The sequence below is a fragment of the Loxodonta africana genome, chromosome 23, assembly GCF_030014295.1.
Source record: "Loxodonta africana isolate mLoxAfr1 chromosome 23, mLoxAfr1.hap2, whole genome shotgun sequence".
In the NCBI taxonomy this organism is placed as follows: Eukaryota; Metazoa; Chordata; class Mammalia; order Proboscidea; family Elephantidae; genus Loxodonta; species Loxodonta africana.
Window position 1 is genome coordinate 17,073,839 of NC_087364.1, and position 25,076 is coordinate 17,098,914.

General features: G+C 37.1%; 1 protein-coding gene across 8 annotated transcripts in view; it reads left to right on the forward strand.

The window, feature by feature from the left end:
• Positions 1 to 23,530, forward strand: part of KATNAL1 (katanin catalytic subunit A1 like 1) — a 106,676-nt gene extending 83,146 nt beyond the window's left edge. For 7 of the 8 annotated variants that reach the window (XM_064275285.1, XM_003413958.4, XM_064275286.1 and 4 more), the window contains 5 exons: positions 1,784 to 1,942; positions 2,871 to 2,997; positions 6,148 to 6,282; positions 20,364 to 20,490; positions 22,167 to 23,530. In XM_064275285.1, coding sequence (XP_064131355.1) covers positions 1,784 to 1,942; positions 2,871 to 2,997; positions 6,148 to 6,282; positions 20,364 to 20,490; positions 22,167 to 22,365 — 747 coding nt within the window. In that variant the 3' untranslated portion in view covers positions 22,366 to 23,530. The remainder of the gene's footprint in view (positions 1 to 1,783; positions 1,943 to 2,870; positions 2,998 to 6,147; positions 6,283 to 20,363; positions 20,491 to 22,166) is intronic. The other variant, XM_064275288.1, reaches the window with a different exon arrangement.
• The last annotated feature ends 1,546 nt before the right edge of the window (positions 23,531 to 25,076 follow it).

Consider the following 25,076-nt stretch of genomic DNA (forward strand, 5'->3'; position numbering starts at 1 on the left):
GCCTCTACCTGTAGTATCAGTTGTTTTCACAGTTTTGAGAATCTCAATCCTGTGTACAGTTAAAGGTTACCTACAAAGCAAACATTTGTGGAAAACTAGTGTTCCAAGCTCCAGCGAACCCTGGTTGTTCTGTGTATCAAAATTCTATATCTAGACAAAGACACAAGGGAAAGATTAGTCCAAAGGACTAATGGACCACAACTACCACAGCCTCCACCAGACTGAGTCCAGCACAACTAGATGGTACCTGGCTACCACCACTGACTGCTCTGACAGGGATCACAATAGAGGGTCCTGGACATAGATGGAGGAAAAGGTAGAATAAAATTCTAACTCACAAAGAAAGACCAGACTTACTGGTCTGACAGAGACTAGAGAAATCCCGAGAGTATGGCCCCTAGACACCCTTTTAACTCAGTAATGAAGTCATTCCTGAGCTTCACCCTTCAACCAAAGCTTAGACAGGCCTATAAAACAGTAACACACAAAGTTCAAACATGTATGCAAGACTAAATGGGCACACCAGCTGAAAAGCAAAGATGAGAAGGCAGGAAGGGACAGGAAAATTGAATGAATGGAAACATGGAACGTGAGGTCGCAAAGGGGAGAGTGTTGACACATCAGGGGGTTGGCAACCAGTGTCACCAAAACAATTTGTGTGTTGTTTAATGAGAAACTAGTTTGTTCTGTAAACTTTCCCCTAAAGTACAAAAAAAAAAATTCTATATCTAGAAAAGAATTTGGATAGTTTGTGAATATGGAATTTGTTTTAGAATTTGACTTATACGTAGTTTTCAAAGAGTAAATCCCTGGAAGCTTATTAAACTAAGCGAGTGGGTCAGAATTCCTTTTAAGAAATGTAGTGTTAACTATGTATCTGAACTCCCATTAAAAATGCTAGAAGAAAATATTCTAAAACCCTCTGGTCTTTGAGATTTTAAGACTAGAGGATTAGTTTTCTTGAATAAGTTTTAATCCTCATTGATTTGTCTTTATAGCGTGCTTCTGTTTGTTCTCAGCAGTAAGAAGTAAGTAAAACTTAGTTTATAGTCTATATTTAGTGGCTCTCTTATCACCACCTCTATTTTATGCTATTTTTTTTTTTTTCTATTTTATGCCAGGTGCTCCTTGGAAACTCTGTGTGGCAATTCTACTCTGTCCCATAGGGTCGCTATGAGTCAGGATCGACTTGACGGCAGTGGGTTTTTGGGTTTTCTATTTTTAATATTAACTGTCTATCACAATGACCTGTGATAAAATTCTAGCTAATTTGATTATGCTTGAGCTACCACTGGATTTCACTGTTATCTTATTAAATAATACCCGAATGTTTGTTTTTACTAACAGCTGTGTATTATGAATGCATTGTGGGAAATAGGTTTTGTCCCATGATGAGAGAAAGGAATGTGTAATTCTGTTGTGTATGGAGAAAATGTCTTCTGTAGAGCAGTCACTCTCAGATGGTGCTCAAGATTATACATGTGTATCTTCTGCCAGGGTCAGAAAAATTGGGTAGTTTCTTTCTAAATGTTTCTGAAGATTCCCTGTTGCTAGGGCCTTTGTTAGCCCATCTCTGATGTGGCTCTGATTTGAGACATTTCGTGAAATCACTTTGTTTTTCTACCTATAAAACGATACTCTTCCCAAATGCGCCATGATTTTACTGTGACAATCGAGCTATCTTTTGATGAGAAAATTTTAGTTTTATTAACAGCTGATAATAGTCTATAATTACAGCATTTCAATCTCATAAATCACTTTATAACATCTTTTGAAATTTCAGGGTGTGCTGATGGTTGGACCACCGGGCACCGGTAAGACTATGCTGGCTAAAGCTGTTGCCACCGAGTGTGGCACAACATTCTTCAACGTTTCGTCTTCTACGCTGACATCGAAATATAGAGGTGAATCTGAGAAGTTAGTCCGTCTGTTGTTTGAGATGGTGAGTGTCGATATATTCAGATTTCAGAGCATTGTTTGCATAGGCATATGATAACTCCCCAGAGTGTAGGTCCATTCACCATTTTTTAAAGGGCAAATGATATTTAATAGTTCCTGATGTGGTAAAGAGACATGGGGTGATGGGTTTTGTGGGGTAGTTGCTGTGTCTTCCTCTCTGAGGTAGAAGAAAGCCCTTGACTTGTCCAGTAAAGGTAGAAGAAAAGACTTTGGCTATGTGTGTGTTGCCTGATATTTCCAGAGCTCTAATGAGCTGGTTGGGAGCCCTGATGATGCAGTTTTAAGCACTCAGCTGCTAACTGAAAGGTTGGCGGTTTGAACCCACCCAGCTGCTCAGCAGGAGAAAAGACCTGACAATCTGCTCCTGTAAAGCTTACAGGCAAGAAAACTCTATGGGGTGGTACTACCCTGTCACATGGGGTCACTATGAGTCGGAGTCGACTTGACGGCACCCAGCAACAACAACAATAAATTGGTTGAGCAGAAGTATATTTTAGTATATATTTTAAAAATCAGTTTGAAATTAATCTGTCGTTACAGTTATTTCCTTTTTCATGAAGGATTTGCAGTAATTAAGAACGGATGTTTGAGGATAGAGGTTGATGATTTATCTTTACATTTTTTTTTCCAGTATGGAAATTTTTAAACACAAAAGTAGAGTAGTACAGTGAATTCCCATGTATTTGTCACCCAACTTCACCAACCATAGAACTTATCTTTTATTTTCAGAAATTTCCTTTTTTCTGATGTGGATGATTGATTTAACCTCTCAATAACCAATGGTGGCCCTAAAGTAGTGAGAAATTTCTCTTCTCTTTTGCCATCATTTTTAAAGGTGAAAATGGCATTTTAAAAGATATTCAGAATGTTTTATGATCATTTAATGGTTTCTTTAAAATATCTTCACAAAGGCTAGATTTTACGCCCCCACCACAATCTTCATCGATGAGATAGATTCCATCTGCAGTCGAAGAGGAACCTCTGATGAACACGAGGCAAGCCGAAGAGTCAAGTCTGAGCTCCTCATTCAGATGGATGGTAACTGATACTTAATTACTGCTTCAAAACTGTTATATTTCCTTTCTGAATTTTGTGTAGACCCAGGTTTGGGAAATGCTAAATGAATGAACTGGAAGACAGACTGAATATATTTTTAATCAGTTTTTCATCCACCCGTTTTTCATTTGATCATGTAGTCAAAAAGCATTTATTGCATATTTATTATGAATCATACACCGTTTCAGATTCTGACAGTACGAGAAAATGGACCATCATTGCCTCAAGGAGCTTACTGTTTAGGTTCTAGAGGTGCGGTCTAGGGCCCCAGGGGTATCTGAGACCCTTTTAAAGGACGTATAAGGTCTGAACTATTTTCTTAGGAATACCAACATTGTCGTCTTTTTCGTTCTTATTCACTCACAAGTGTACAGTGGAGTTTTCCAGAGGCTTTGAGATGTATGTGATATTGTAACAGATAGAATGCAGAAGAGGATATGAGAATCCAGCTATTTTCTATTATGTCAGACATTAAAGAGATTTGCAAAAATGTGAAACAGTGCCACTCTTCTTAATATTTTTTGTTTTGTTTTGGAAAACAATTATTTTTCATTAAAATATGTTATTTATGTTAACAAGTAATGTTGTTGTTAGGTGCCGTCTAGTCAGTTCTGACTCATAGCGACTCCGTATAGAACAGAATGAAACACTGTCAGGGCCTGCACCCTCATAATTATTGCTATTCTTGAGCCCATTGTTGCAGCCACTGTGTCAGTTCACCTCGTTGAGGGTCTTCCTCTTTTTCGTTGACCCTCTACTTTACCAAGCATGATGTCCTTCTCCAGGGATTGGTTCCTCCTGATAACACGTCCAAAGTGTGTGAAACAAAGTCTCGCCATCCTCGCTTCTAAGAAGCCTTCTGGCTGTACTTCTTCCAAGACAGTTTGTTTGTTCTTCTGGCAGTTCATGGTGTATTCAGGATTCTTCGCCAAACACCATAATTTAAAGGCATGAGTTCTTTTTCAGTCTTCGTTATTCATTGTCCAGCTTTTACATGGATATGAGCTGATTAGAAACACCATGGCTTGGTTCAGGTGCACCTTAGTCCTCAGAGTGACATCTTTGCTTTTTAACACTTTAAAGAGGTCTTTTGCAGCAGATTTGCCCGGTGTAATATGTCGTTTGATCTCTTGACTGCTATTTCCATGGGCATTGATTGTGGATCCAAGTAAAATGAAATCTTTGACTACTTCTATATTTTATCTATTTGTTATTTTAATAATATTTTATTAGTAATGTGCTTATTATATTTATTTAAAAATGAATTAACATTTAAAAAATTTCTCAATTTTAGTTTCTAGTGGTATATATGGATAGATATACTCCACACAAACAAAAGCTCTTTGGAACACCTGTTAATTTTTAAGAGTATAAAAGGGTCCTGAGACAAAAAGTTTGAGAACTACTGATTAGATGGGAAGCAGCCAACTGACGAGACAGTTACAATAAATGATGATGAGTTCTGTGGTAGAAGTAGACTCTGATGCAGTGAGAACACGTTGGGAGAGAAAGGTGCCACCCAGACAAAGAAGAAAGGCATTGGGAGCCATTGAAGGCAGAGAGTGATGAGTTTGGAGCTGCTTTCTAGAGAGATTACCCTGGAAGTTGTGTGATAAACAGGACGCTGTGTGAGCAATCATCAGACAAGGTGAAATGTCTCAGAAAATGTCCAGAGTGTATTGTTTCAGAACAGCCACCATTAGCCAACAAACATGGATACTTGTTAAATACTTACCTTGGGTGTTGAACACAGTGCCAGGTGCTGTAAAATACATAAAGTAATGTACTATGAGTTAACAATTTTAACATTTGTTATATTTTGGTGTAAGGCTGTAGTGGAAAACACATTTGGTGTTAAAATTAAAAAAAAAAAATCACTGAGTACAGATTTAGTCAACTGAGTTTCATTGAGGGGCATTTGCTACTGTCACTAATTATTTAGACAGCTGATTCTTTTTGATAATGATTGAAGTAGGAGCACAGTGATAGTTTATTAAGAAAATACTGTATTGAGCTGGGTTGTTTTAAATCCACCACCTTGGTATGCCAGGCTAGAAACCATTATCAGTAAAGTTGGTGAGGTTTTGTTTGCTTGTTTGTTTGTATGGAAATGAATTGGCTTATAGTGCCTAAGCTGAAAAGCTATGCAATATGTTAAATCTGAGCAAAGTTTGCTCAGGTTTTTAAAAAATTTTTATTGTGATGAAATATATGTAAGAAAGCTTTTCAACAATTTTTGCGTGTGGAATTCAGTGACATTAATTACAGTTACCATGTCGTGCCACCATCTGACTGTTTCCCAGTTTTTTCATCGCCCTGGACACAACTCTGTAGCCCCTAAGCAGTCCCCTCCATTTCCCCTCCCACAGCTTGTGAATCTTTTTTATTTTTATTTTTTTTACTCTATTTTCCTGGGTTTCTTTTATGTTACCTGAAGGGGTTTTTTTGTTTGTTTTAATGTAAAATTTTTAATTTTGAAAAAGTAGACCCTGTGGACATAAATTTTGTTTGGTTATAAAAGGAAGTGATGTTTTCAGCACCGATGATTAGGGTCATTCTTCTATTTCTTTCTGTGTTTATTTTTTACAAGTCACTTAAAGCTTTGAAGGACAGAACTACTGTAGTATAACCAGGCTTTACAAATTACAGTTGCATTGCTAGTATATTAAATAAATGTGAACCCCCTTCTGTTTCCTCTTCTGAGAAAATCTAGTAAATTAGACTAAAAAACTAAAAAAGAAAACATTTTTGAAGAACTTCATGGCAGAAAAATAAAATAGGAAAGGAATAAAACAGAGCCTAATTTCCTATCCCTTTTCTTTTCAGAGGAAATACGCATTGTTTCCTTACAGAAAAAAAGTTAGTTTTTCTTTACGGGATTAAAATCCTGAATAGATGACATGAATCCTTCTCCCTCTTTGTTCTTAAGTTATCTGTTGGGTGGTGTTTCTGGATCTGCCCCCCTACGCACACGCTAAGCTCCTTGGTCCTGCATTATTTTCATCATTGCCTCCTACCCCAGAGCACTGTGGCTGACGCTTGGAAGTGTTAGTCGAATGTCAGCATACAGGACTATAGAGAAGTACAGAATACAGAAAAGTACTGTATCTTTCTTCTCTTTACTGTGTACAGGAGTTGGAGGAGCTTTAGAAAACGATGATCCTTCCAAAATGGTTATGGTATTGGCTGCTACGAATTTCCCATGGGACATCGATGAAGCTTTGCGTCGGCGATTAGAAAAAAGGATATACATACCTCTGCCAGCAGGTGCGACTCCTTCCTTTTACGCTATCCTGAGCTTCCTGTTACTTCCTGTTACCTTTTTCTGTTTCTCTAAATCTTTATTTCATTGTTGTTCTGTTTAAAGATATTTATAGCACCACAAAACCAATTTGTAGTGGATGGAAACACAGTATATTGAAGTTCTTAACATTTCGGAGTGATATTTATGTTAATAAATTTCGTAGGACATTTAAGTTTTTACCTTTAAACTTGAAGGGTCTTTATGAACCCTCATTTAAAGGATTACAAAAAAAGTTCTCTTAAAATGTTTTTCAAAATGTGTGGCTTTGGAAAATATAATTCCATCCTGTGGGTGAATATTGAAATTTTCATAAGGATTTTTTTAATATTATTTTTACAGTGATAAAATTTTTTTAAATGTTTGAGAAAAAGTCATTGAAAAAGTCATATGAAAGAAATGTAAAGAAAGTTTTAATCAAATATGAATTATCTAAAATAGAATGTAAGAAAAAAGATAACAGTGAAATGTACAGATTTTAAGTGTACAAATTGGTGAGTTTTGACAAGCGTAGACACTTGTTTAATCAATACCCTAATCAACATGTGGGGCCCCGGTGGTGCAGTGGTGAAGAGCTCAGCTGCTAACCAGAAGGTTGGCAGTTCAGATCCACCCGCCACTCCTTGGAAACCCTGAGGAGCAGTTCTACTCTGTCTTATAATATCACTATGAGTTGGAATCGACTTGATGGCAAATTAATCAAGACGTAGGACATTTCTATCACTGCAGAAAGTTTCCATGTATTCCACTATCAGTTAACCCAAAGCTCCAGTAGGCATTCATTTTCCTAATTTTTATCACCACAAATTAGTTTTGCCTGTTGCTAAACTTCATATAAATGGAATTATGGCAGTATGTGCTCTTCCATACTTGGCTGTGTTCACTCAACATAATGTTTTGAGATTCATCCATGTGGTTACATGTATCAGTAGTTTATTTGTATGACAGTACCATAATTTGTTTATGTATTCCCTTGTTCATGGACATTCGAGTTGTTTCTAGTTTTTGGTTGTTATGAATAAAGCTGTAAACATTCTTGTACAAATCTTTTATGGACAAATGCTTTTAACTCTTTTGGGTAAAATAGTTAAGAGTGGGTTATAGAGCGTAACTTTATAAGAAAGACCCAAACTGTTTTTTAAAGTGGTCGTACCATCTTATACTACCACCATTAATGAATGAGAATTCCAGAACTGCCACATCCTTATCAATATTTGGTTATTGTCAATGCTTTAATTTTAGTCATTCTAGTGAATGTGAAATGCTGTCTCATGGTTTTAACTTGCATTTCTCTGATAGTAATGATGTCGAACACCTTTATCATGTGCTTATTGGTCATTGGTATATCCTCCGTGCAGCGTCTTTTCCAGTCTTTTTCCCATTTTTTAATTGGGTTAAAAACCAAACCCAGTGCTGTCGAGTCTATCCCGACTCATCATGACCCTATAGGACAGAGTAGAACTGCCCCATAGAGTTTCCATGGAGCGCCTGGCGGATTTGAACTGCCGACCCTTTGGTTAGTAGCCATAGCACTTAACCACTGCACCACCAGGGTCTCCTTAATTGGGTTATTTGTTGTTTCATTAATGCTTTGTATAAGTTCTTTGTTAGATACATACATTGCGAGTCTTTTCTCACAGTTTGTGGTTTGCTTTTTAGTTTTCTTTATAGTGTCTTTTGATGAACTTCACTCAACATAATGTTTTGAGATTCATCCATGTGGTTTTTCTTTAATGGATAGTCCTTTTTGTATCTTAAGATAAAAAAAAAAAAAAATTTTTTTTTTAAAGATATCTTTGCTTTATTCAAGGATGCAAAGATTTTCTCCTGTATTTTCTTTTAGAAACTGTATTTAGATATATGATCCATCTCAAATTAATTTTGTGTGTGTGTGTCAGGTAGGGATCGAGTTCCACATTATTCCGTATGTATATCCAAGTGTGTTAGCATCACTTGTTGAAAATCCTTCTTTTTCCATTGAATTACTTTGGCATCTTTGTTGAAAATTATTTTTCTGTATATGCGTAGATACGTTTCTGAACTCTGTTCTGTTCCATTGATCTGTGTATTTTTAAAATAGATATAGGACTATCAGCTTTTTTCTTGAGTAAGTTTTAGTAACTTGTGTCTTTCAAAGACTTTGTCTATTTCCTCTAACTTGTCAAATTTATTAAGATAAGCCTATTTATAACATTTCCTTTGTTTAATCAGAGAAACAGAATTACTAAGACATCTATGTATGTATATATGTGTGCATGTGTATACACATAAACGTACACACATACATACATATTACATGTATGTTATACAGTTTTATACTATGTAAGGATTTGACCTAATATAAATATGGAAGCTGGCTGACTGTTGCTTTCATGTCTGGCTCTGGAGCTTGAAGTCAGTAGAGAGGGCAGTCGGGAAGAGATGAACATGCAGTGGGAGAAGCAAGAACTGGAACCTGCAGAAATGAGATGGAAGGCATGAGGATGAACTAGAACCCACACTGGGCTCCCATTACCTCTAAGACTCCCAGCAGAAGAAGCTGGTGCCATTGGTCACAGTGCTAAATACACATCTGGCTAAAAAGGTGAGCCAGTGGGTAAATGACAACATACACGGGCTGCAGTTACGGCTCATACTCGGTACCAGCTTTCTCATCTGACTCACTTCTGCCTTTCTCACACATAATTTCTCGTGAGGGCCACACTAATCCAGAATTATGCAATAAAGAGAATTCTGGGGAACAAAATTCTGGCTTAGCTAAATTGACATGAAACTAATCCGGTCCCCCTCTAAAAAAAACCTAAACCCAGTGCTGAGTCGATTCTGACTCATAGCGACCCTATAGGACAGGGTCGAAATGCCCCATAGGGTTTCCAAGGCTGTAAATCTTTATGGAAGCAGGCTGCCACATCTTTTTCCCGCAGGGCGACTGGTGAATTCAAACCTCAACCTTTCAGTTAGCACCCAAGCACTTAACCACTTTCTCATCACCTTAATTTCCTTTTGTTGCCTGTAGTATCTGTAATGATGGCTCATTTTTCATCCTGCTGTTGGTAATTTATATTTTATCTCTGTTATTCGTGATCAGTCTTGTAAGAGTTTTATTAATATTAATGATCTTTAAAAAAATCAACTTTTTCTAATTGTCTTTCATAATTCATTGATTTATTTTTATTCTTGCTTATACTTTGAATTTAATTTTATCTTTTTCTGAAGTTAGAAAGTTGGATTGTTGATTTTAGATCTCTTATTTTTTAATGTAAGTATTTAAAGCTATAAATTTCACTTTGAGCATTGCTTTGGTTTCATACTGCAAATTTTAATATGTCCTTTTTTATGTTTTAATTTGAAATATTTTCTAATTTTCTTTGTTATTTCTATGGTCCTTGGGTTACTTGGAAGTATGTGGTTTAGTAGCCAAATACTTGGGGATTTCCTAGATATCTTTTGTTGTTGATTTCTTTTTAAAATTTGTCATAGTCAAGGACATATTCTGTAGGGTTTTAATTTGAATTTTAATGAATTTATCTTGGTGAATGTTACAGTTGCAATTTAATAGCATTTTATTTTTTATTTGTTGGGTTTATGGCTCTATAAATATCAGTAGATAAAGTTGGTATGATGGTATTGTTCAAATTTTCTAGATTTTTACTGGATTTTTAATCTAGTGTTACTATCGTTACAGAGAGTGTTTTGTTAAAATCTTCACATGTGATTGTGAATTTATTTCTCCCTTTAAATCTTCCAATTTTTGCTAAATACATTTTTGAAGTTCTGTTATTAGCTACATAAACACATAAGTGTTATATCTTCTTAAATTGATTTTTCTATCACTATGCAGTGTTCCTCTTTATCTCTGGTAATACCCTTTGACTTGATATCTACTTTGGTGCTACTGTATCTGCATCATTTTTAGTATGCTGTTTGAATGATATATTAGTTTCCTCCCTTTTATCCTGTCATTCTTTATATTGATAATACAGTTCTTGTAGACAGTATATAATTGGGTCTTGCTATTTATTCAGGCTATCTCTGCTGATTAATTGGAGTGTTTTGTCCATTTAAATTTAATGTAATTATTGATACGGCTATGTTTGTCTTCCATCTTGCTGTTTCTTCCTTTTGTTTGTTTCTCTGTTCCACCTTTCCTAATTTCTTTCAGATTAATTGACTGTTTTTTAGTATCCATTTCGATTTCTTTTTTGTGTTTTTAGCTATACCTTGCTATTTTTTTAGTAGTTACTCTAGCAATTATAATATTCATCTGTAACTTTCACAGTCAACTTAGAGTTCATATTGTACCAAAAAAAAAAAAAATATTGTACCAACTCATGGAAAATGTAAGAACCATATGTCTCTTCCAGTCTTCATGCTATTTTTGTTATGTATTTTACATCTATACACATTATAACTCCCACAATATAATAGAGTTCATACCACCAGTTTAAAGAAATTAAGAGGAGAACAAAAAAATAGTTGTTTTTTTTTTTTTCCTAGTTACACACATGTTCATCATATCTGATTTTCTTCTTTCCTTTTTCATGGTCCAAGTTTCCAACTGGGATAACTTCCCCTTTGCCTGAAGAACTTCCTTTAACATTTCTACTGTACTTCAGGTCTATTGACAAAAAACTTTCTCAGCCTTTGTTGTCTGAAATGTCTTTGTTTTACCTTTATGTCTGAAGGATACTTTTAGTTCATAAATAATACTGGATTGAAAGTATTGTGTTTTGATTTTCTTTTAGTACTTTAAAGATATCATTTTACTGTCTTCTCCCTCTCTTGTTTTTTATGTCAAGTCAGCTGTCATTTGTATTATTATTACCTTGTGTGTGATAATGTCTTTCTTCTTCTGGCTACTTTTAAAAAAATCAACTTTATTGAGAAATAATTTATATACAATAAAGTCTATCCATTTAAAATTTTGTGAGTTTTCATAGTTGTGTACAGCCATGGAACCACACCACCATCAAGATGCAGAACAAACCTTTCTTCTTGAAAATATTTCTTTTGCCCCTAGCAATCCATCCTTCTCTCTTTTCCCCACACTTCCTACTCAGGTAAGCACTGATCTGATTTTTGACACTGTAGATTCTTTTGAGTGTCATATAAATACAGTATGTCTTATTTTGTGACTGGCTTCTTTCACTCAGCACCAATTTTATTGATGAATAGTATTCCAGTTTTGCTGCTAATCAAAAGGTTGGCAGTTCAAATCTACCAGCGCTCCTTGGAAACCCTATGGGGCAGTTCTACTCTGTTCTATAGGGTCGCTATGAGTCGGAATCAACTCGACAGCAATGGGTTTGGTTAGGCTTTTTGGTATATGGGCATATCACAAATTGTTTATCCAGCCACTTATGATGGATATTTGGATTGTTTCCAGCTAGGGGCTGTTAGCAACATTTATGCTTAAGTCAAGTCTTTGTATGGAAATGTGTCTTCATTTCTTTTGGAAAAACCCCTGTAAGTGAAGTGTCTGCGTCATGTGGTAGTATGTGTTTAACTTCGAAAAACAGATTGGCACTTCCTTGAGTGGTTGTCCTCTCTAGTTTTAAAGATACTCTATTTACCTTTGTGTTTCAGCAGTTTGACTATGACGTGCATCTGTGGGGTTTTCCTTTTATTTATCCTGCATGTATGTTAGACTTTTTGATATCATGACACAGGTCACTGGGGCTCTGTTAACTATTTTTTATCTTTTTCCTTTATATTCTTTAAATTGAGTAATTTATATTTGTCTATCTTCACATTCACTGACCCTTTCTTCTGCCATCTCCAATCTGCTTGTAAGCCTATCTAGTGAATTTTTTTTATTTCAGATATAATATTGTACAAATCTAGCATTTTGATTTGTTTACATATATATGTGTATATAGTTTTCGCCACTTGGCTGGGATTCCCCATCTCTTCATTCATTTTATCTTTTTAATTTTTGACATTTCCCTTTAAAAGGTGGAGTTTAATTCCTCTCCCCTTGAGTAAGAACTGGAAAGCCTTGTCAATAAGAATCATCATAAAGCTTCTCCCTAGGATGTGGCAGTCAGGTATCTCCCTGCCTTCCAGCTTCTCTATTATCTTTGATGCCAGCTGCCCTGCCCCCCACAGCATTCTCTTTCCCTGCTGGGTTCAGTAATTCACTGTAACATCTCACAGAGCTCACAGACTGTGCTTACACTTATGTGATTTATTAGGGTAAAAGTATCCAACTCAGGATCAACATCAGGAAGAGGTACATGGGAAAGGTCTGGAAGGGTCCCTGAAGCAGAATTTACATTTTCCCAAGAGGAGTACATCGCTCCCATTCTCAATCAGGACAGCTCTCAATCGGGATAGCTCTGGGAACAGAAAAGCTCCCCAAGATCCCATGTTCCAGGCAGGGCTTCAGACCGGTTCATTCCAGTTTGAACCCCTGCTGAGAATTTGCATTTCCATCCTAGATATACTGAATTGAAATCTACGGTTTAACGACATCCCCAGATGATTCTTATGTATGATAAACTTTGAGAGCCACTGCTCTACTAAGATAGCATCTCCTGAGAAGTTGTTAAAAATGTAAATTCTCAGCAGGGGTTTGAGCCCGAATGATCCAGTTCAAAGCCCTGGTTCCAGGGCCTTTATCAGTCAGTCCAGTGCTCATTATCAGCTACTAAGTGAGCGCCCAAAGTCCTCAGGTGTAGTCTATACACTTTAATTACTTAGGAAATTCCCTAGAGTTATTTTTCCAAAAATCAAGAGCAAAGGCCAAATAAAGGAATTCATTGCACCACAATATAGACCAGCTTAGTGGTTTGCTTCTAAGGAATAGAATATGGCAGAAATGATATTATATATGACTTCTGAGGCTGGGTCATAAAAAAAAAAGATAGCAGCTGCCTGGCTCTCTTTCTCATGTCGTCATTTACTTTTTGGGGAAGCTAGCTGCCATGCTCTGAGGACACCTCAAGAAGCCTGTAGAGAAGCCCACTGGGGAAGAACTGGAGTCTCCCATCAGCAGCAAGCCAGTTCATCTGTCACGGGAGTTGAGACACCTTTGGATGACGGCAATCTCCTGAGAAACCCCAAGCTAGAACTGCCCAGCTACGCCACTCCCAGATTCTTGATGTACAGAAACTGGGGATAATAAATTGTTCTTCTAAGCCACTAAGTTTCAGGATAATTTATTAGTCAGCAATAGATAACTGATATACTGTTCCATAGTTTTTGTCAGCTAGTTCTTAACGTCTTCGTCACCTTGGCATCTGCTTCTCTTGACAACTTTTCTCGATTTGTGGGTTCCATTTTTCTGCTTCACATGTCCAGTGATTTTTATTATTTGCTGTACATTGTAGGGAGTTGGCATACTGTTCTTGTCCTTTAAGGGTGTTGCATTTTATTCTGCAGGCACTTAAATTACTGGCAGAAGTAAGAAAAAGCTATATTATAATCACTTGCTGCTTTTTGTTTAATGCATGAAAACAGTTACCTCTTACATTGTGTCTAGTTTTTTTACCATGGAGGCCAAGTCTAGCACTAGTTGCTCACTTTTTTGACCGTACCTCAAGATTGTATAACATAATAGATTTCTAGGTTACAGATTTTGTCTTATATTGTCTTTTCTGTCTGCTATTATGTATGCTATTAATTTTAACAGAAATCTCCTCTTGAAAAAAAATTTTTTTTTTTTTTTTAAGAATAAAGCTTACTTTACTGATTGAGCTCAGAAAATAATAAGCCTATTATGAAAGTGACTAGATTCAGAGCCTGTAAGCTATTATTGAATATTTCTCCTTACTGCCTGGCTCTTTTAAATTACTCAGATGATAATTTTAGTGGTGTGGTCTCATTTCTGCTTTAGTAATTTTCTTCACTTTCTCCTTTCTTCCCCTTTTCTCCCTTCTTTCTAAACAAGAAATGAGTATATCTAGAACATTAATACGAAATGAGTTTTCATTTACTACAGTATTATATGATTATAGATAAAAAATTAATACCGATCAGAGAAAAATAAAAGTTTTACTACTGAACCGACATCATCTAAACTTTTGTGTTTTAAACTTTAGTTCAGTATAATAGGGAGACAAAGTGTGATTGGACAAATGTGATTGGGCCGTGATTCTCAGCGGTTTGACAGTTATGAGATGATGTAATTTGGCAGTTATGTAATGATGTGACAGCAGTTTCCTAAATTGCTGAGGAAAACCTAGTATTGGGAAAAAGATATACTTCATGGTAAAAATGTGGGAGCTCAATTTCCTTTGGAAATATAGGAGAAGAAAATAGATTTCGCTGACCAAAGGGCTTCTTTCTAAACTTGCTTTCTTTTATGAAAGGATTATGTCCATTATTGCCAATCACTTTTGGGTGCTTCTCTTTGCTCATTATGGTCTGAAGCTAGGTACACTGTGACATAGAGCTTGAGTACTTACTTCCTCCTAAAGAGCCCGTCAACAAATAATCATAAGTAGAGCTCCACTCTTCCTTACTTTTTCTTTCATCTGTATTAATTCACTCGACAGGTGTTTATTTAGCTCCTAGCTATCTGAAACACATTTGTTAGGTACTGTGAGAATATTAAGATAAATAACGTGCAGTCCTTGTCCTCAGAGAACTCAGCCTAGTTTGAAGGCAAATGTATGTTTTACCTAACTACAATTTTAAAAAAGAAAAACAATATATATAATGTGTGATAGTAATGCTCTTTGTAGTAATTTTGGGTGGAGGAATAAAATTTTGACTGAGGTGCTTAAGGGAGACTTCATGGAGTAAGTTGCATTTTAACTAAATTTTCATAGAGAAAAACAGAAGCAAAGGCATGGTTGCTTGAAAATGAATAATTTGACAGCTATTGGGGCTCGAGCATCCAGTAGGGTAGAAGGGTCTAGAAGAGACAGACTCTAAGAAAATTTGGAAAAATGAGGGACCTGAAAAAAAAAGGTTTGGAAACCTAGGATAAAATTAATGGAAAGGAAAGTAGTATACACCTTCTGTTCACACATCGACTATCTTGTTATCTGATATTTTGCATTTATGACAATAGTAAAAAACCTACTGTCCAGCTGTTTTACACATTAATGACATATGTCTGGCAGTAACCAACGCTGAGGTGTGAGGCAAGAGTAACACTGGCTTTGATGGTTAAGATTGTGTGTCATCTTGGCTAGGTCATGATTGTCAATGGTTTGGCAGTTACATAATGATGTAACTTGGCAAATCCGATGTGTTCATCCTCCATTTTCACATAACACCAATTTTCCGTAACAGCCTGGGCTTTAGAACCTAACCATGTTGATTAGTGAGGAGAGGGTATATACTTAAATTGAACAATTTAAGAACATTTTATGAGCAAAAGCTACCATGAGTAAGGAATCCTAGTTTAAAAAGATAGGAAACACAAACTGAAGAATGAGAATAGATAAAACAGGAAAAGCCTCCAAAAAGGCATTTTGTAGTTTCTTTAAGACTGAGAGAAATTAGAACTTGGTGGTAAGAAAAGTCAATGTATTACTCTTGCTGTTGAATAAGCCACCCCAAAACTTATTGGGTAAAACAATTACATTATTATACTCACAGATTCTGTGGACGAGGCATTCAGATAGGGCACTGTGAAGCTGGCTTGTTTGTGTTCCTCAATGTCTGGGCCTCAGCTGGGAAGGTTCAGTAGTTGGAAATGACTCCACAGCTGGAGCTTGGAATCATCTGGAAGTATCTTTACTCACATACCCAGTGGCTGAGGTCTGGGACCTCAGCTGGGGCTGTCTTTCTGGAGCATCTATGTGTGGCCATTGCATGTGGCCTGGGTTTCCTCAATGCATGGTAGTCTGATTTCACACCTGGTAACTCAGGGCTCCAAATGTGATTTTTGTCCACATGGATAAGGTGAAAGCTGCATTACCTTTTACGGCTTAGACTTGGAAGTCATGGCCCGTCACTTCCAAACTGTGCACGAAAAGTTCACAGGCCACCAAGATTCAAGAGCAAGGGAATTAGACCACCTCTTGGTGGGGGAATGTCAAAGTCACATTGTAGAAAAGTGTGTGGGATGAGAGAGACTCTTGTAGCCACCTTCGTAAATACAATCTGTGTAGTCAACAACCAGCAAAATAATGGACACAGCTGGAGCTAGAATAGTCCTGAATTTATATCTCACCCTCCCTGTGTGCCTGTGCGACAGCAGTGACCGCCCGGTCGGCCTAATTCATGCCTCTCTCTAGACCCCTTCATTTAATTATATTTTGCTTTCAGACTAATCCCCCTAAATCATCAAGGCATCAGAGCCTCTTAGACGTTGAGTGACTTTTTCCTCCGAGGTCAGAGTCCTTTTATTTTATTATGCTTTTTACTGTGAGTTCACACCTTATCTATCAAATCTGTATCTATTTTCATTTATTAGTACTCTATTGTGCTTTTCTACTTGCTTCTTTTCTCCTCTCTTTTTTCTTTTTTTTAATTCCGTCTGGTCCACACATGCTTCTTCCAACATCCATGTCATTATTTATGGTGTTCCTATTTCCCGATTGTCCTCTCTTCTCCCTTCTCCTCAAACATTACTGATCTTTCAAAGCAGACACTAAACCATACCTTTTCCATGCAGTCTTCTCAACCTGGCCTGTGCTTATCTCCCTTGTGTGGACTTCATTTCCCTGGCGTTTCATCCATGTTGTCTGTCTCCCAGGTGTTTAACTTCCTCAATAGGAAGGATCCTGGGTTTTCGCTGTCTCCAGAAAAAAGCTGTTGTGTTGGTGGTGGGCAGCAAACATTTATTGAGAGCTGACCGTGGGCCAGGTCTTACACATATTAACTCAGTTCTTGCAACAGTCTTAGGAGGCAGATTCTGTTCTTTATTTTATGGGTGAGGAGACTTAGGGACCCAGAGGTTAAGTATCCCACCCAGTGCACCAGGACAGGAGTGTGAATCCAGGCAGCCTGGCTCCAGAGCACACACTTTCCCACTGCACAGTCTGTTGTTATTACAAGTGTATGATCCTTCTAACAATGTTTATTTAAATTTGGGATGTGTATTAACTGTGGTATGAAGCATTGGCAGTTCTTTATGCTTACTGTTAACACATTAAAAAAAAAATTCAGAGCATTATTAAATATCATTAATTTGATTTTATGGAACTGATAAATCTTAGAATTTTTTTTAGCAAATCATTGATACAGTAAGTATTAAAAGTTAATTTCCCGCCCCCCACCCCAAATCATAGTTACTAGGGAAAAGGAGGGCATTTCCTACTAAGTTTTAGTGCCACCAAACCCTCCCTTAAAAACTGGATTTTTATTTTAAGCTGCTTGGCTGTAACTTCATTTCTTTTGGAGAATGCACTGTATTAAACTTGGTGTTTAAGTTTTCAGGCCAGACCATGAAAACAAAAACAAAAGCCTTTTAATTTACCCTTTGGTAGTGGTACTCTAATATTGGAAATATAAAAGTAAATGATGTGTGTTCACGAACAATTGCTTGCTTAGTGCTCCATACAGAGCAGGTGCGTGTTAGTGAATACACACCATTCACTCATAGTCCCGGTATTAGGACACCACTGCCAAAGTGTAGAGCTCAGTGGTTCACACCCAGCCAGTAGTTCCACGGAAGAAAAGACCTCTAGAAAACCCTAGGGAGCAGTTCTACTCTGTCACGTGGAGTCGCTATGAGTCAGAATCAACTCAGTGGCATACAGCAGCAACAGTCTTAATGTGTTAACCTTATCAACCTTTTCCTTTGTGACACACACACACACACACGGTCACACATTGCTTAATGTCCAGGATAAAAAAAAAAAACCTGTGAAATAGGATGTTATGTGATGTGGACGTTGTGGGAACACTGTATCGTATACTTCGTAAAGCTGCATGGGATACTGTAGTGTACCTATATTGACTAAATAGCCAAGATACTGTACACATACAGTACTGTATTTCAGCTAATGTATCTGGCAATACATGAGATTGGTTGCTACTGCCTACGAATTGAAGCATACGCTGTCATACGGTAAGCTTTTGTTTGTAAGTAGGGAAAATTTACATTAAAATAACGATACAAAGTACAGTGCAGTACATATGTAAGCCAGTAACATAGGTGTTTATTATAACTACTGAGGCATATGTAGTATAGGTTATATATGTACTGTACCGTTATATACCTGGCAACACAATTGTTTTGTCTACAAGAGACATGAGATACACGTGTTGTTTGCAGGAAGCTGTTGTGTGTGCTGTGTCCAGTTATGTCTACTACGTCCTGTTCTCTGATAGGGATTTCCTGAACTCTGTTACAACTGTATGGGACCATGGACGTATCTGCAGTCAGACGTTGCCCGAACGGATGTTATGCCGTGCGTGACTGTGTGTGTATATATGTCTATATATATTTTTTTCTTAAGAATACTTTTCTTAGCCTGAGATCATTAATATATTTTCCTATATTCTAAAAGGCTTATAATTTTATATTTCACCTTTAGACCAGTAATATATCTCGAACTGATTTTTATGTATGGTGTGAGGTAGGATCCAATTTCACTTTCTCCCTGTGCGTAATCAGCTGTTCTAACATCATTTATTGAAATGATACTCCTTTTCTCTGCTGTCTGCACCACCTTTGTCATAAATCAATTCTCCATAGTAGACGCTTTGGTCTGCTTCTGGGGTCTCTATTCTGTATCATTGATCTATTTGTCTCTGCAACAATATCACACTGGCTTGATTCCTATGGCTTTGTAGTAAGTCTTGAAATCTAATAGGGGTTCTGTCCCACCTTGCTGCTATTGTTCCAGAATGTCTTGGTTCTTTCCATTTGTATAGATATTTTAGAATCTGCCTGTTAGGTTCCACAAATAGGCCTGTTGGAATCTTTATTGGAATGCTTTGACTATAAGATCAGTTGGGAGAGAACTGTCAGTGTCATGAAAGATAAAACAAACAAGAAATAAACACTGTTTTAGAGTGACGAAGACTAATGATACCTGAGAACTAAATGTGGTGTGTGATGGTTTTTTTTTAAAAAAAGTCTTAAAGGCCTGTAACAAATGGGGAAATATAAATTTGGACTGTGTGTTGGATGATATTAAAGTATCATTGTTAAGTTTCTTGGTGAATATGATTATGTATATCTTTGTTCTTAGGAGATACATGCTGAAGAATTAAAAAGATGAAGTGGTGAGATGTCTACAACTAATTCTCACTTCACTAAAGGGAGGGGACAGGAGAGGGAGAGGGCACTAGAGTGATAGTAGCAATTGTTAACAATTGGTAAGTCTAGATGAAAGGAAATGGGCATTGATTATTCTTGCCATTTTTTTTGTAAGTTCACAAATTTTCAAAATAAAAGTTTGGAAAATTAAATTTCATTTGTACCTCAGGAAACGGGAGAGAGCCAGATCTAAACTAATTATGTTATCTTAGCATGCTATATGAAGCCGATTTGTCACTAAAACAGTGAAATAGCCAAGCATGATTCGTTATTTAAAAAAATTAGTTTACTTAACCTCACTCAATATACACTTCAGTCATACCGGCACAGCAAGTGGCTGTGGGCTAGCTCTCCAAGTAAAAAATATACTAATAAGCCTTTTGTGCCAATTGCTGATTTCCAGGAAAAAAAAAAAAAAACAGTCTTTATTTTTTTTTAATTACCCACTACAGAGTCCTGAAAATCTTCTTCTGTGTAATACAAGAAGATGAGCCAAGTAATTCATAGGAATTATACTCCACGTAATCCAGTTTTAACTGGGCGTTTTCTGCTAAAAGCATTCCTGATGTTTGGACCTTGATGTCTATATTGTTCACAAAGGATCTGAGATTCCTTGTTCTCATAGCAGGTATCGCCACGGTCTACAGGGTAGACTGGGCTTTGTTTCAGTTTTTAGTTACTGCAGCCAAGGTGCATAGGAAGGAAGTCGAGGGATTCAGTTACCTCTGCAATGATGAACTGATAATACCAGTAGACTCACAGTTACCAGCTCTTCTTTGCGTTGATCTCGCTTCTTTTCCTGCACGTTAATATGTGATTTCTCAGCGAAATGGTTTGTAAAGTAAAACATCTAACAACAACAACAAAATCTTCCAACAGCGAAAGGAAGAGCTGAGCTCCTGAAGATCAGTCTTCGAGAGGTTGAGTTAGATCCTGATATTCAGCTGGAAGACATCGCAGAGAAGATTGAGGGCTATTCTGGTGCTGACATAACTAACGTGTGCAGGTATTTTTTTTTTTTAATAATCTGTGACCTTAGACATGAGTCACAGGGCATGAAGACTGGTCTTCAAGTTGGTGTAGTTAGTTAGCCCTTGATGTGAAAGCAGCTACCCATCTCTGGAATTGCTTTCCCATTTGACTTGATTTTTCCCGCATAACCTCGTGGTCACCATTAGATGAACGAGTACGTAACAATATAATTATTTACCTTTTTGATCTGTTGCTTTTTAAGAAATTGTTGTGCCTTACTTGGGAATAGTGATTTTTGACAGCCTACAGTTAATTTAGCACTGTGTCAGAGCCTAGTTGCATCAACGTAAAGTACTACCATTTGGTTTTGATAGGTATTATTTTACCACGTGCAGATGAACGTAGTTGATCAGTTTAAGCTGTGAAAGTAATATATATTTTTAAATTTTTTTCCTTTCAGTTTAGTGATATGTAGTTTTTAGCCAATTCACATCATTCAGTGTTAAGAAGATTTTTTTTTCAGTTCTTACCCTCTTTAAAAAAAAAAAAAAACACCAAACTCATTGCCTTCGAATTGATGGTAACTCATAGCAACTCTATAGGACAGCGTGGAGCTGCTCCGTAGGGTTTCCAAGGAGCACCTGGTGGATTCAAACTACCGACCTTTTGGTTAGCAGCCAAGCTCTTAACCACTGTACCACCAGGGCTCCCTTACCCACCTAACCTTAAGTTGACTTCAGTAGCCTTTCTTTGGAGGCCTGGTGGCGCAGTGGTTAAGAGCTCGGCTGGTAACCAAAAGGTTGGCAGTTCAGATTGACCCAACAGCTGCACAGGAGAACAGACTTGGTGATCTCCTTCCATGGAGATTACAGCCTAGGAAACCCAAGGGAGCAGTTCTAGTCTGTCACATAGGGTCACTATGAGTCAGAATTGACTCAGTGCTCCCAACAACAGCAAGCCCTTCTCTAAAGCCATAGCATTTGTGCTTGCAACTTTTTCTCCTGGTGTTTTCTATGTGAGTCTAAGTTTAATAAGCTCATAATAGTTTCTACTATCACTGTAGTAAAAAAAATTTTTTACATTTTTTAATTTACAGCTTTGGTTCACTTGATCTTCTTAATAGCTTTGGTCATGAGCACTAATTGTGCTCTTCTTCTGAACCTCCATAATTGTTTACAATTGATCAGATTGAGTTGGAAGTAAAACCAAGAGAAGCCAGATTTTAACCCTTTAGTTGGTCACAAATACTCCATAGTAGGAATTCCACGCCCACTGTCTGTGGATACATTCATGTTCATGGCTTTTCCCCTCTCATTGGGCTGTAGACAAACCGATATATGGTTTTGAATTATCTTAACATAAACCATATGTTCATTTCCAAGGGTACAATTCAGTATTTCCAAATTCGGTTTGAGTTTCCTAAGCTTCTTGACTATCTTTCTGGGGTGCAGGTGTAGAAAATTCAGCAGTATCTCAGCCTAACCTAGACCATCAGGGTTCGTTGACTATACGTTTTATGTTTAAGTCCTTTGCACCCTGGTTTGACCTCTTTTGAACACTCAGGAAGTCCTTTAAATAGAAAATTGCTAAGCAGCATCATAAAAACATATGAAATGATCTTTTGGGTGTTTTTCATAATTCTGTTACAATTGAAAGTGTTTAAAAAACATTTGCAACACCTACTGCGTACTAACTTTGATATATTTTTAGGGATGCCTCTTTAATGGCAATGAGACGGCGAATCAACGGCTTAAGTCCAGAGGAGATCCGCGCACTTTCTAAAGAGGAACTCCAGATGCCTGTCACCAAAGGAGACTTTGAGTTGGCTCTTAAGAAAATTGCTAAGTCTGTCTCTGCCGCGGATCTGGAGAAGTATGAGAAGTGGATGGTTGAATTTGGATCAGCTTGAATTTCTGTCAGCTCTTTCATTTCTGGTATTTTTTATTATAAAATGTAAAGAAATTCTCCAGTTTTTTTAAAAATCAGGTTTGGAATTTTTCAGTGGACAGATTTTCACTTAAAGGAAAAAAAAAAAACCCATAAACCTCAAAAGATATTAAATGTAGCTGAGAAGGAGAAAAGCTTACATGGAGAGCCTGGTGGTCCCCTTTACCTGGCTTTGGGGCGGCCCATCACATATTGTCAACCCTCTGTATCCAAGGATCCACATCCGAGGCCTCAACCAACAGCAGACTGAAAATATTTGGAAAAATTTCGGAAAGTTCCAAAAAGCAGAACTTGAATTTGCCACATGTTGAGTACTATGCTGAGTCCACACAAACGAAGTGGTGTGCCAGCATACCCTGCTGTAGCCTCCCACCACTTCACAGGTCCTCAGTCTCTCTCTAGTGCTCATTGTTGGAACATTGTTCACCTTGTGTCTTGTCGTTATTCCTGAAGCAGTACAATACTGTATAACAACTATTTACGTAGTATTTATATTGTATTAGGTATTATAAGTAATCTAGAGATGATTTAAAGTATATGGGAGGATGTGCATAGGTTATGTGCAAATACTATGCCATTTTATATAAGGGACTTGAGCATGCCCGGATTTTATTATTTGTGGGGGTCCTGGAACCAGTTCCTCTCAGATACCAAGGGACGACTGGTATTCATGTGTTAATATTGCACTCTCCAACCAGGATAGCAGGGAGGGGAAGAAGACTGTCAGTGTATAATTTCAGGAACTTGTTTACAGAAGATCTAGAAGAAACTCTGTTTCTCACTTGCATTTGTTGTTTCTTTTTTCAGTTCTTGGTCTGTGAACGCGAGGACCTACATAAGTTTAAGATTAAAAATAGGTTTGTGTCAAGTTCATTATTTTGTTGTTAAGAGTGATAGTAAATTTGGGGTAAATAATGAATTTGCTAGTTGGGCCCTTTAGGATTCAACTATTACTTACTGTTAGAGTCTTTCATATGGTTCTAATTTTTACTAGCCCCTCCTGTCCCCCACAGTTCTTATGTTAGCTATTTAATCATTTCTACTATAGCTTTTTTTTTTCTCAGTCCCTCCACTGTTAGATTTTTGTTGAATTTAAGTATTCTAAATAAAAAACTCCTGCTCCCCCATTCTTGTATTAGCTATTTAATCATATCTGATGTAGTGTTTATTTTTCTCAGTTCCACCATTGTTAGATTTTTGTTGAATTTGACTTAGGTATTCTAAATAAAAACATATCAAGATCTATCCTGAAGTACAGGGCTGTCAGTTATAATAACCATATACCTACAAGGAAGATCAGTTAATACAACTATTATTCAAATTTATGGACCAATGATTAACACCAAAGATAAAGAAATTGAAGATTTTTACTAAATTCTGCAGTATGAAATTGATCAAACATGCAATCAAGAGGCATTGATTATTACTGGTGATTGGAATGCGAAAGATGAAAACAAAAAAGGATGGGTAGTTGGAAAATACGGCTTTGGTGATAGATATGACCCTGGAGATCACATGATAGAATTTTGAAAGACCAACAACTTCTTCATTGCAACTACTTTTTTCAACAACATAAATGGCAACTATACATGTGGACCTCTCCAGATGGAATACACAGGAACCAAATCTACTGGATCTATGGAAAGAGACAATTGAAAAGCTCAGTATCGTCAGTCAGAACAAAGCCAGGGGCCGATATGCAAGCTCAAGTTAAAGCTGAAGAAAATGAACACGAGTCCATGAGAGCCAAAATATGACCTTGAGTATATCCCACCTGAATTTAGAGACCATCTCAAGAGTAGATTTGATGCATTGAACACTGATGACTGAAGACCAGATGAGTTGTGAGATGACATCAAGGACTTCATACAGGAGAAAGCAAAAGGTCATTAAAAAGACAGGAAAGAAAGAAAAGATCAAAATGGATGTCAGAAGAGACTAAAGCTTGCTCTTGAATGTAGAGCAGCTAAAACGAATGAAAGGAATGATGAAGTAGGAGAGCTGAACAGAAGATTTCAATGGGTGGCTTGAGAAGACAAAATATTATAATGAAATGTGGAAAGACCTGTAGTTAGAAAACCAAAAGGGAGGAACACGCTTGGCATTTCTCAAGTTGAAAGAACTGAAGAAAAAATTTAAGCCTTGAGTTGTAATATTGAAGAATTCGATGGACAAAATATTAAATGATGCAGGAGGCATCAAAAGAAGATGCAAGGAATACAGAGTCACTGTACCAAAAATAATTGGTCATCATTTAACCATTTCAGTTGGTAGCATATGGTCAAGAACTGATGGTACTGAAAGAAGGAGTCCAAGCTGCACTGAAGGCATTGGGGAAAAACAAGTCTCCGGGAATTGACAGTATACCAGTTGATATATTTCCACAAACAAATGCAGTGCTGGAGGTGCTCACTCATCTGTGCCAAGAAATTCGAAAGACAGCTACCTGGCCAACTGACTGGAAGAGATTCATATTTTTGCCCATTTAAAGGAAAGATGATCCAACAGCATGTGGAAATTATCGAACAATATCACTAATATCACATGCAAGTAAAACTTTACTGAAGATAATTCAAAAACAGTGGCAGTGGTACATTGACAGGGAACTGTCAGAAGTTCAAGCTGGATTCAGGAGAGAATGTGGAATGAGGGATATCATAGCTGATGTCAGAT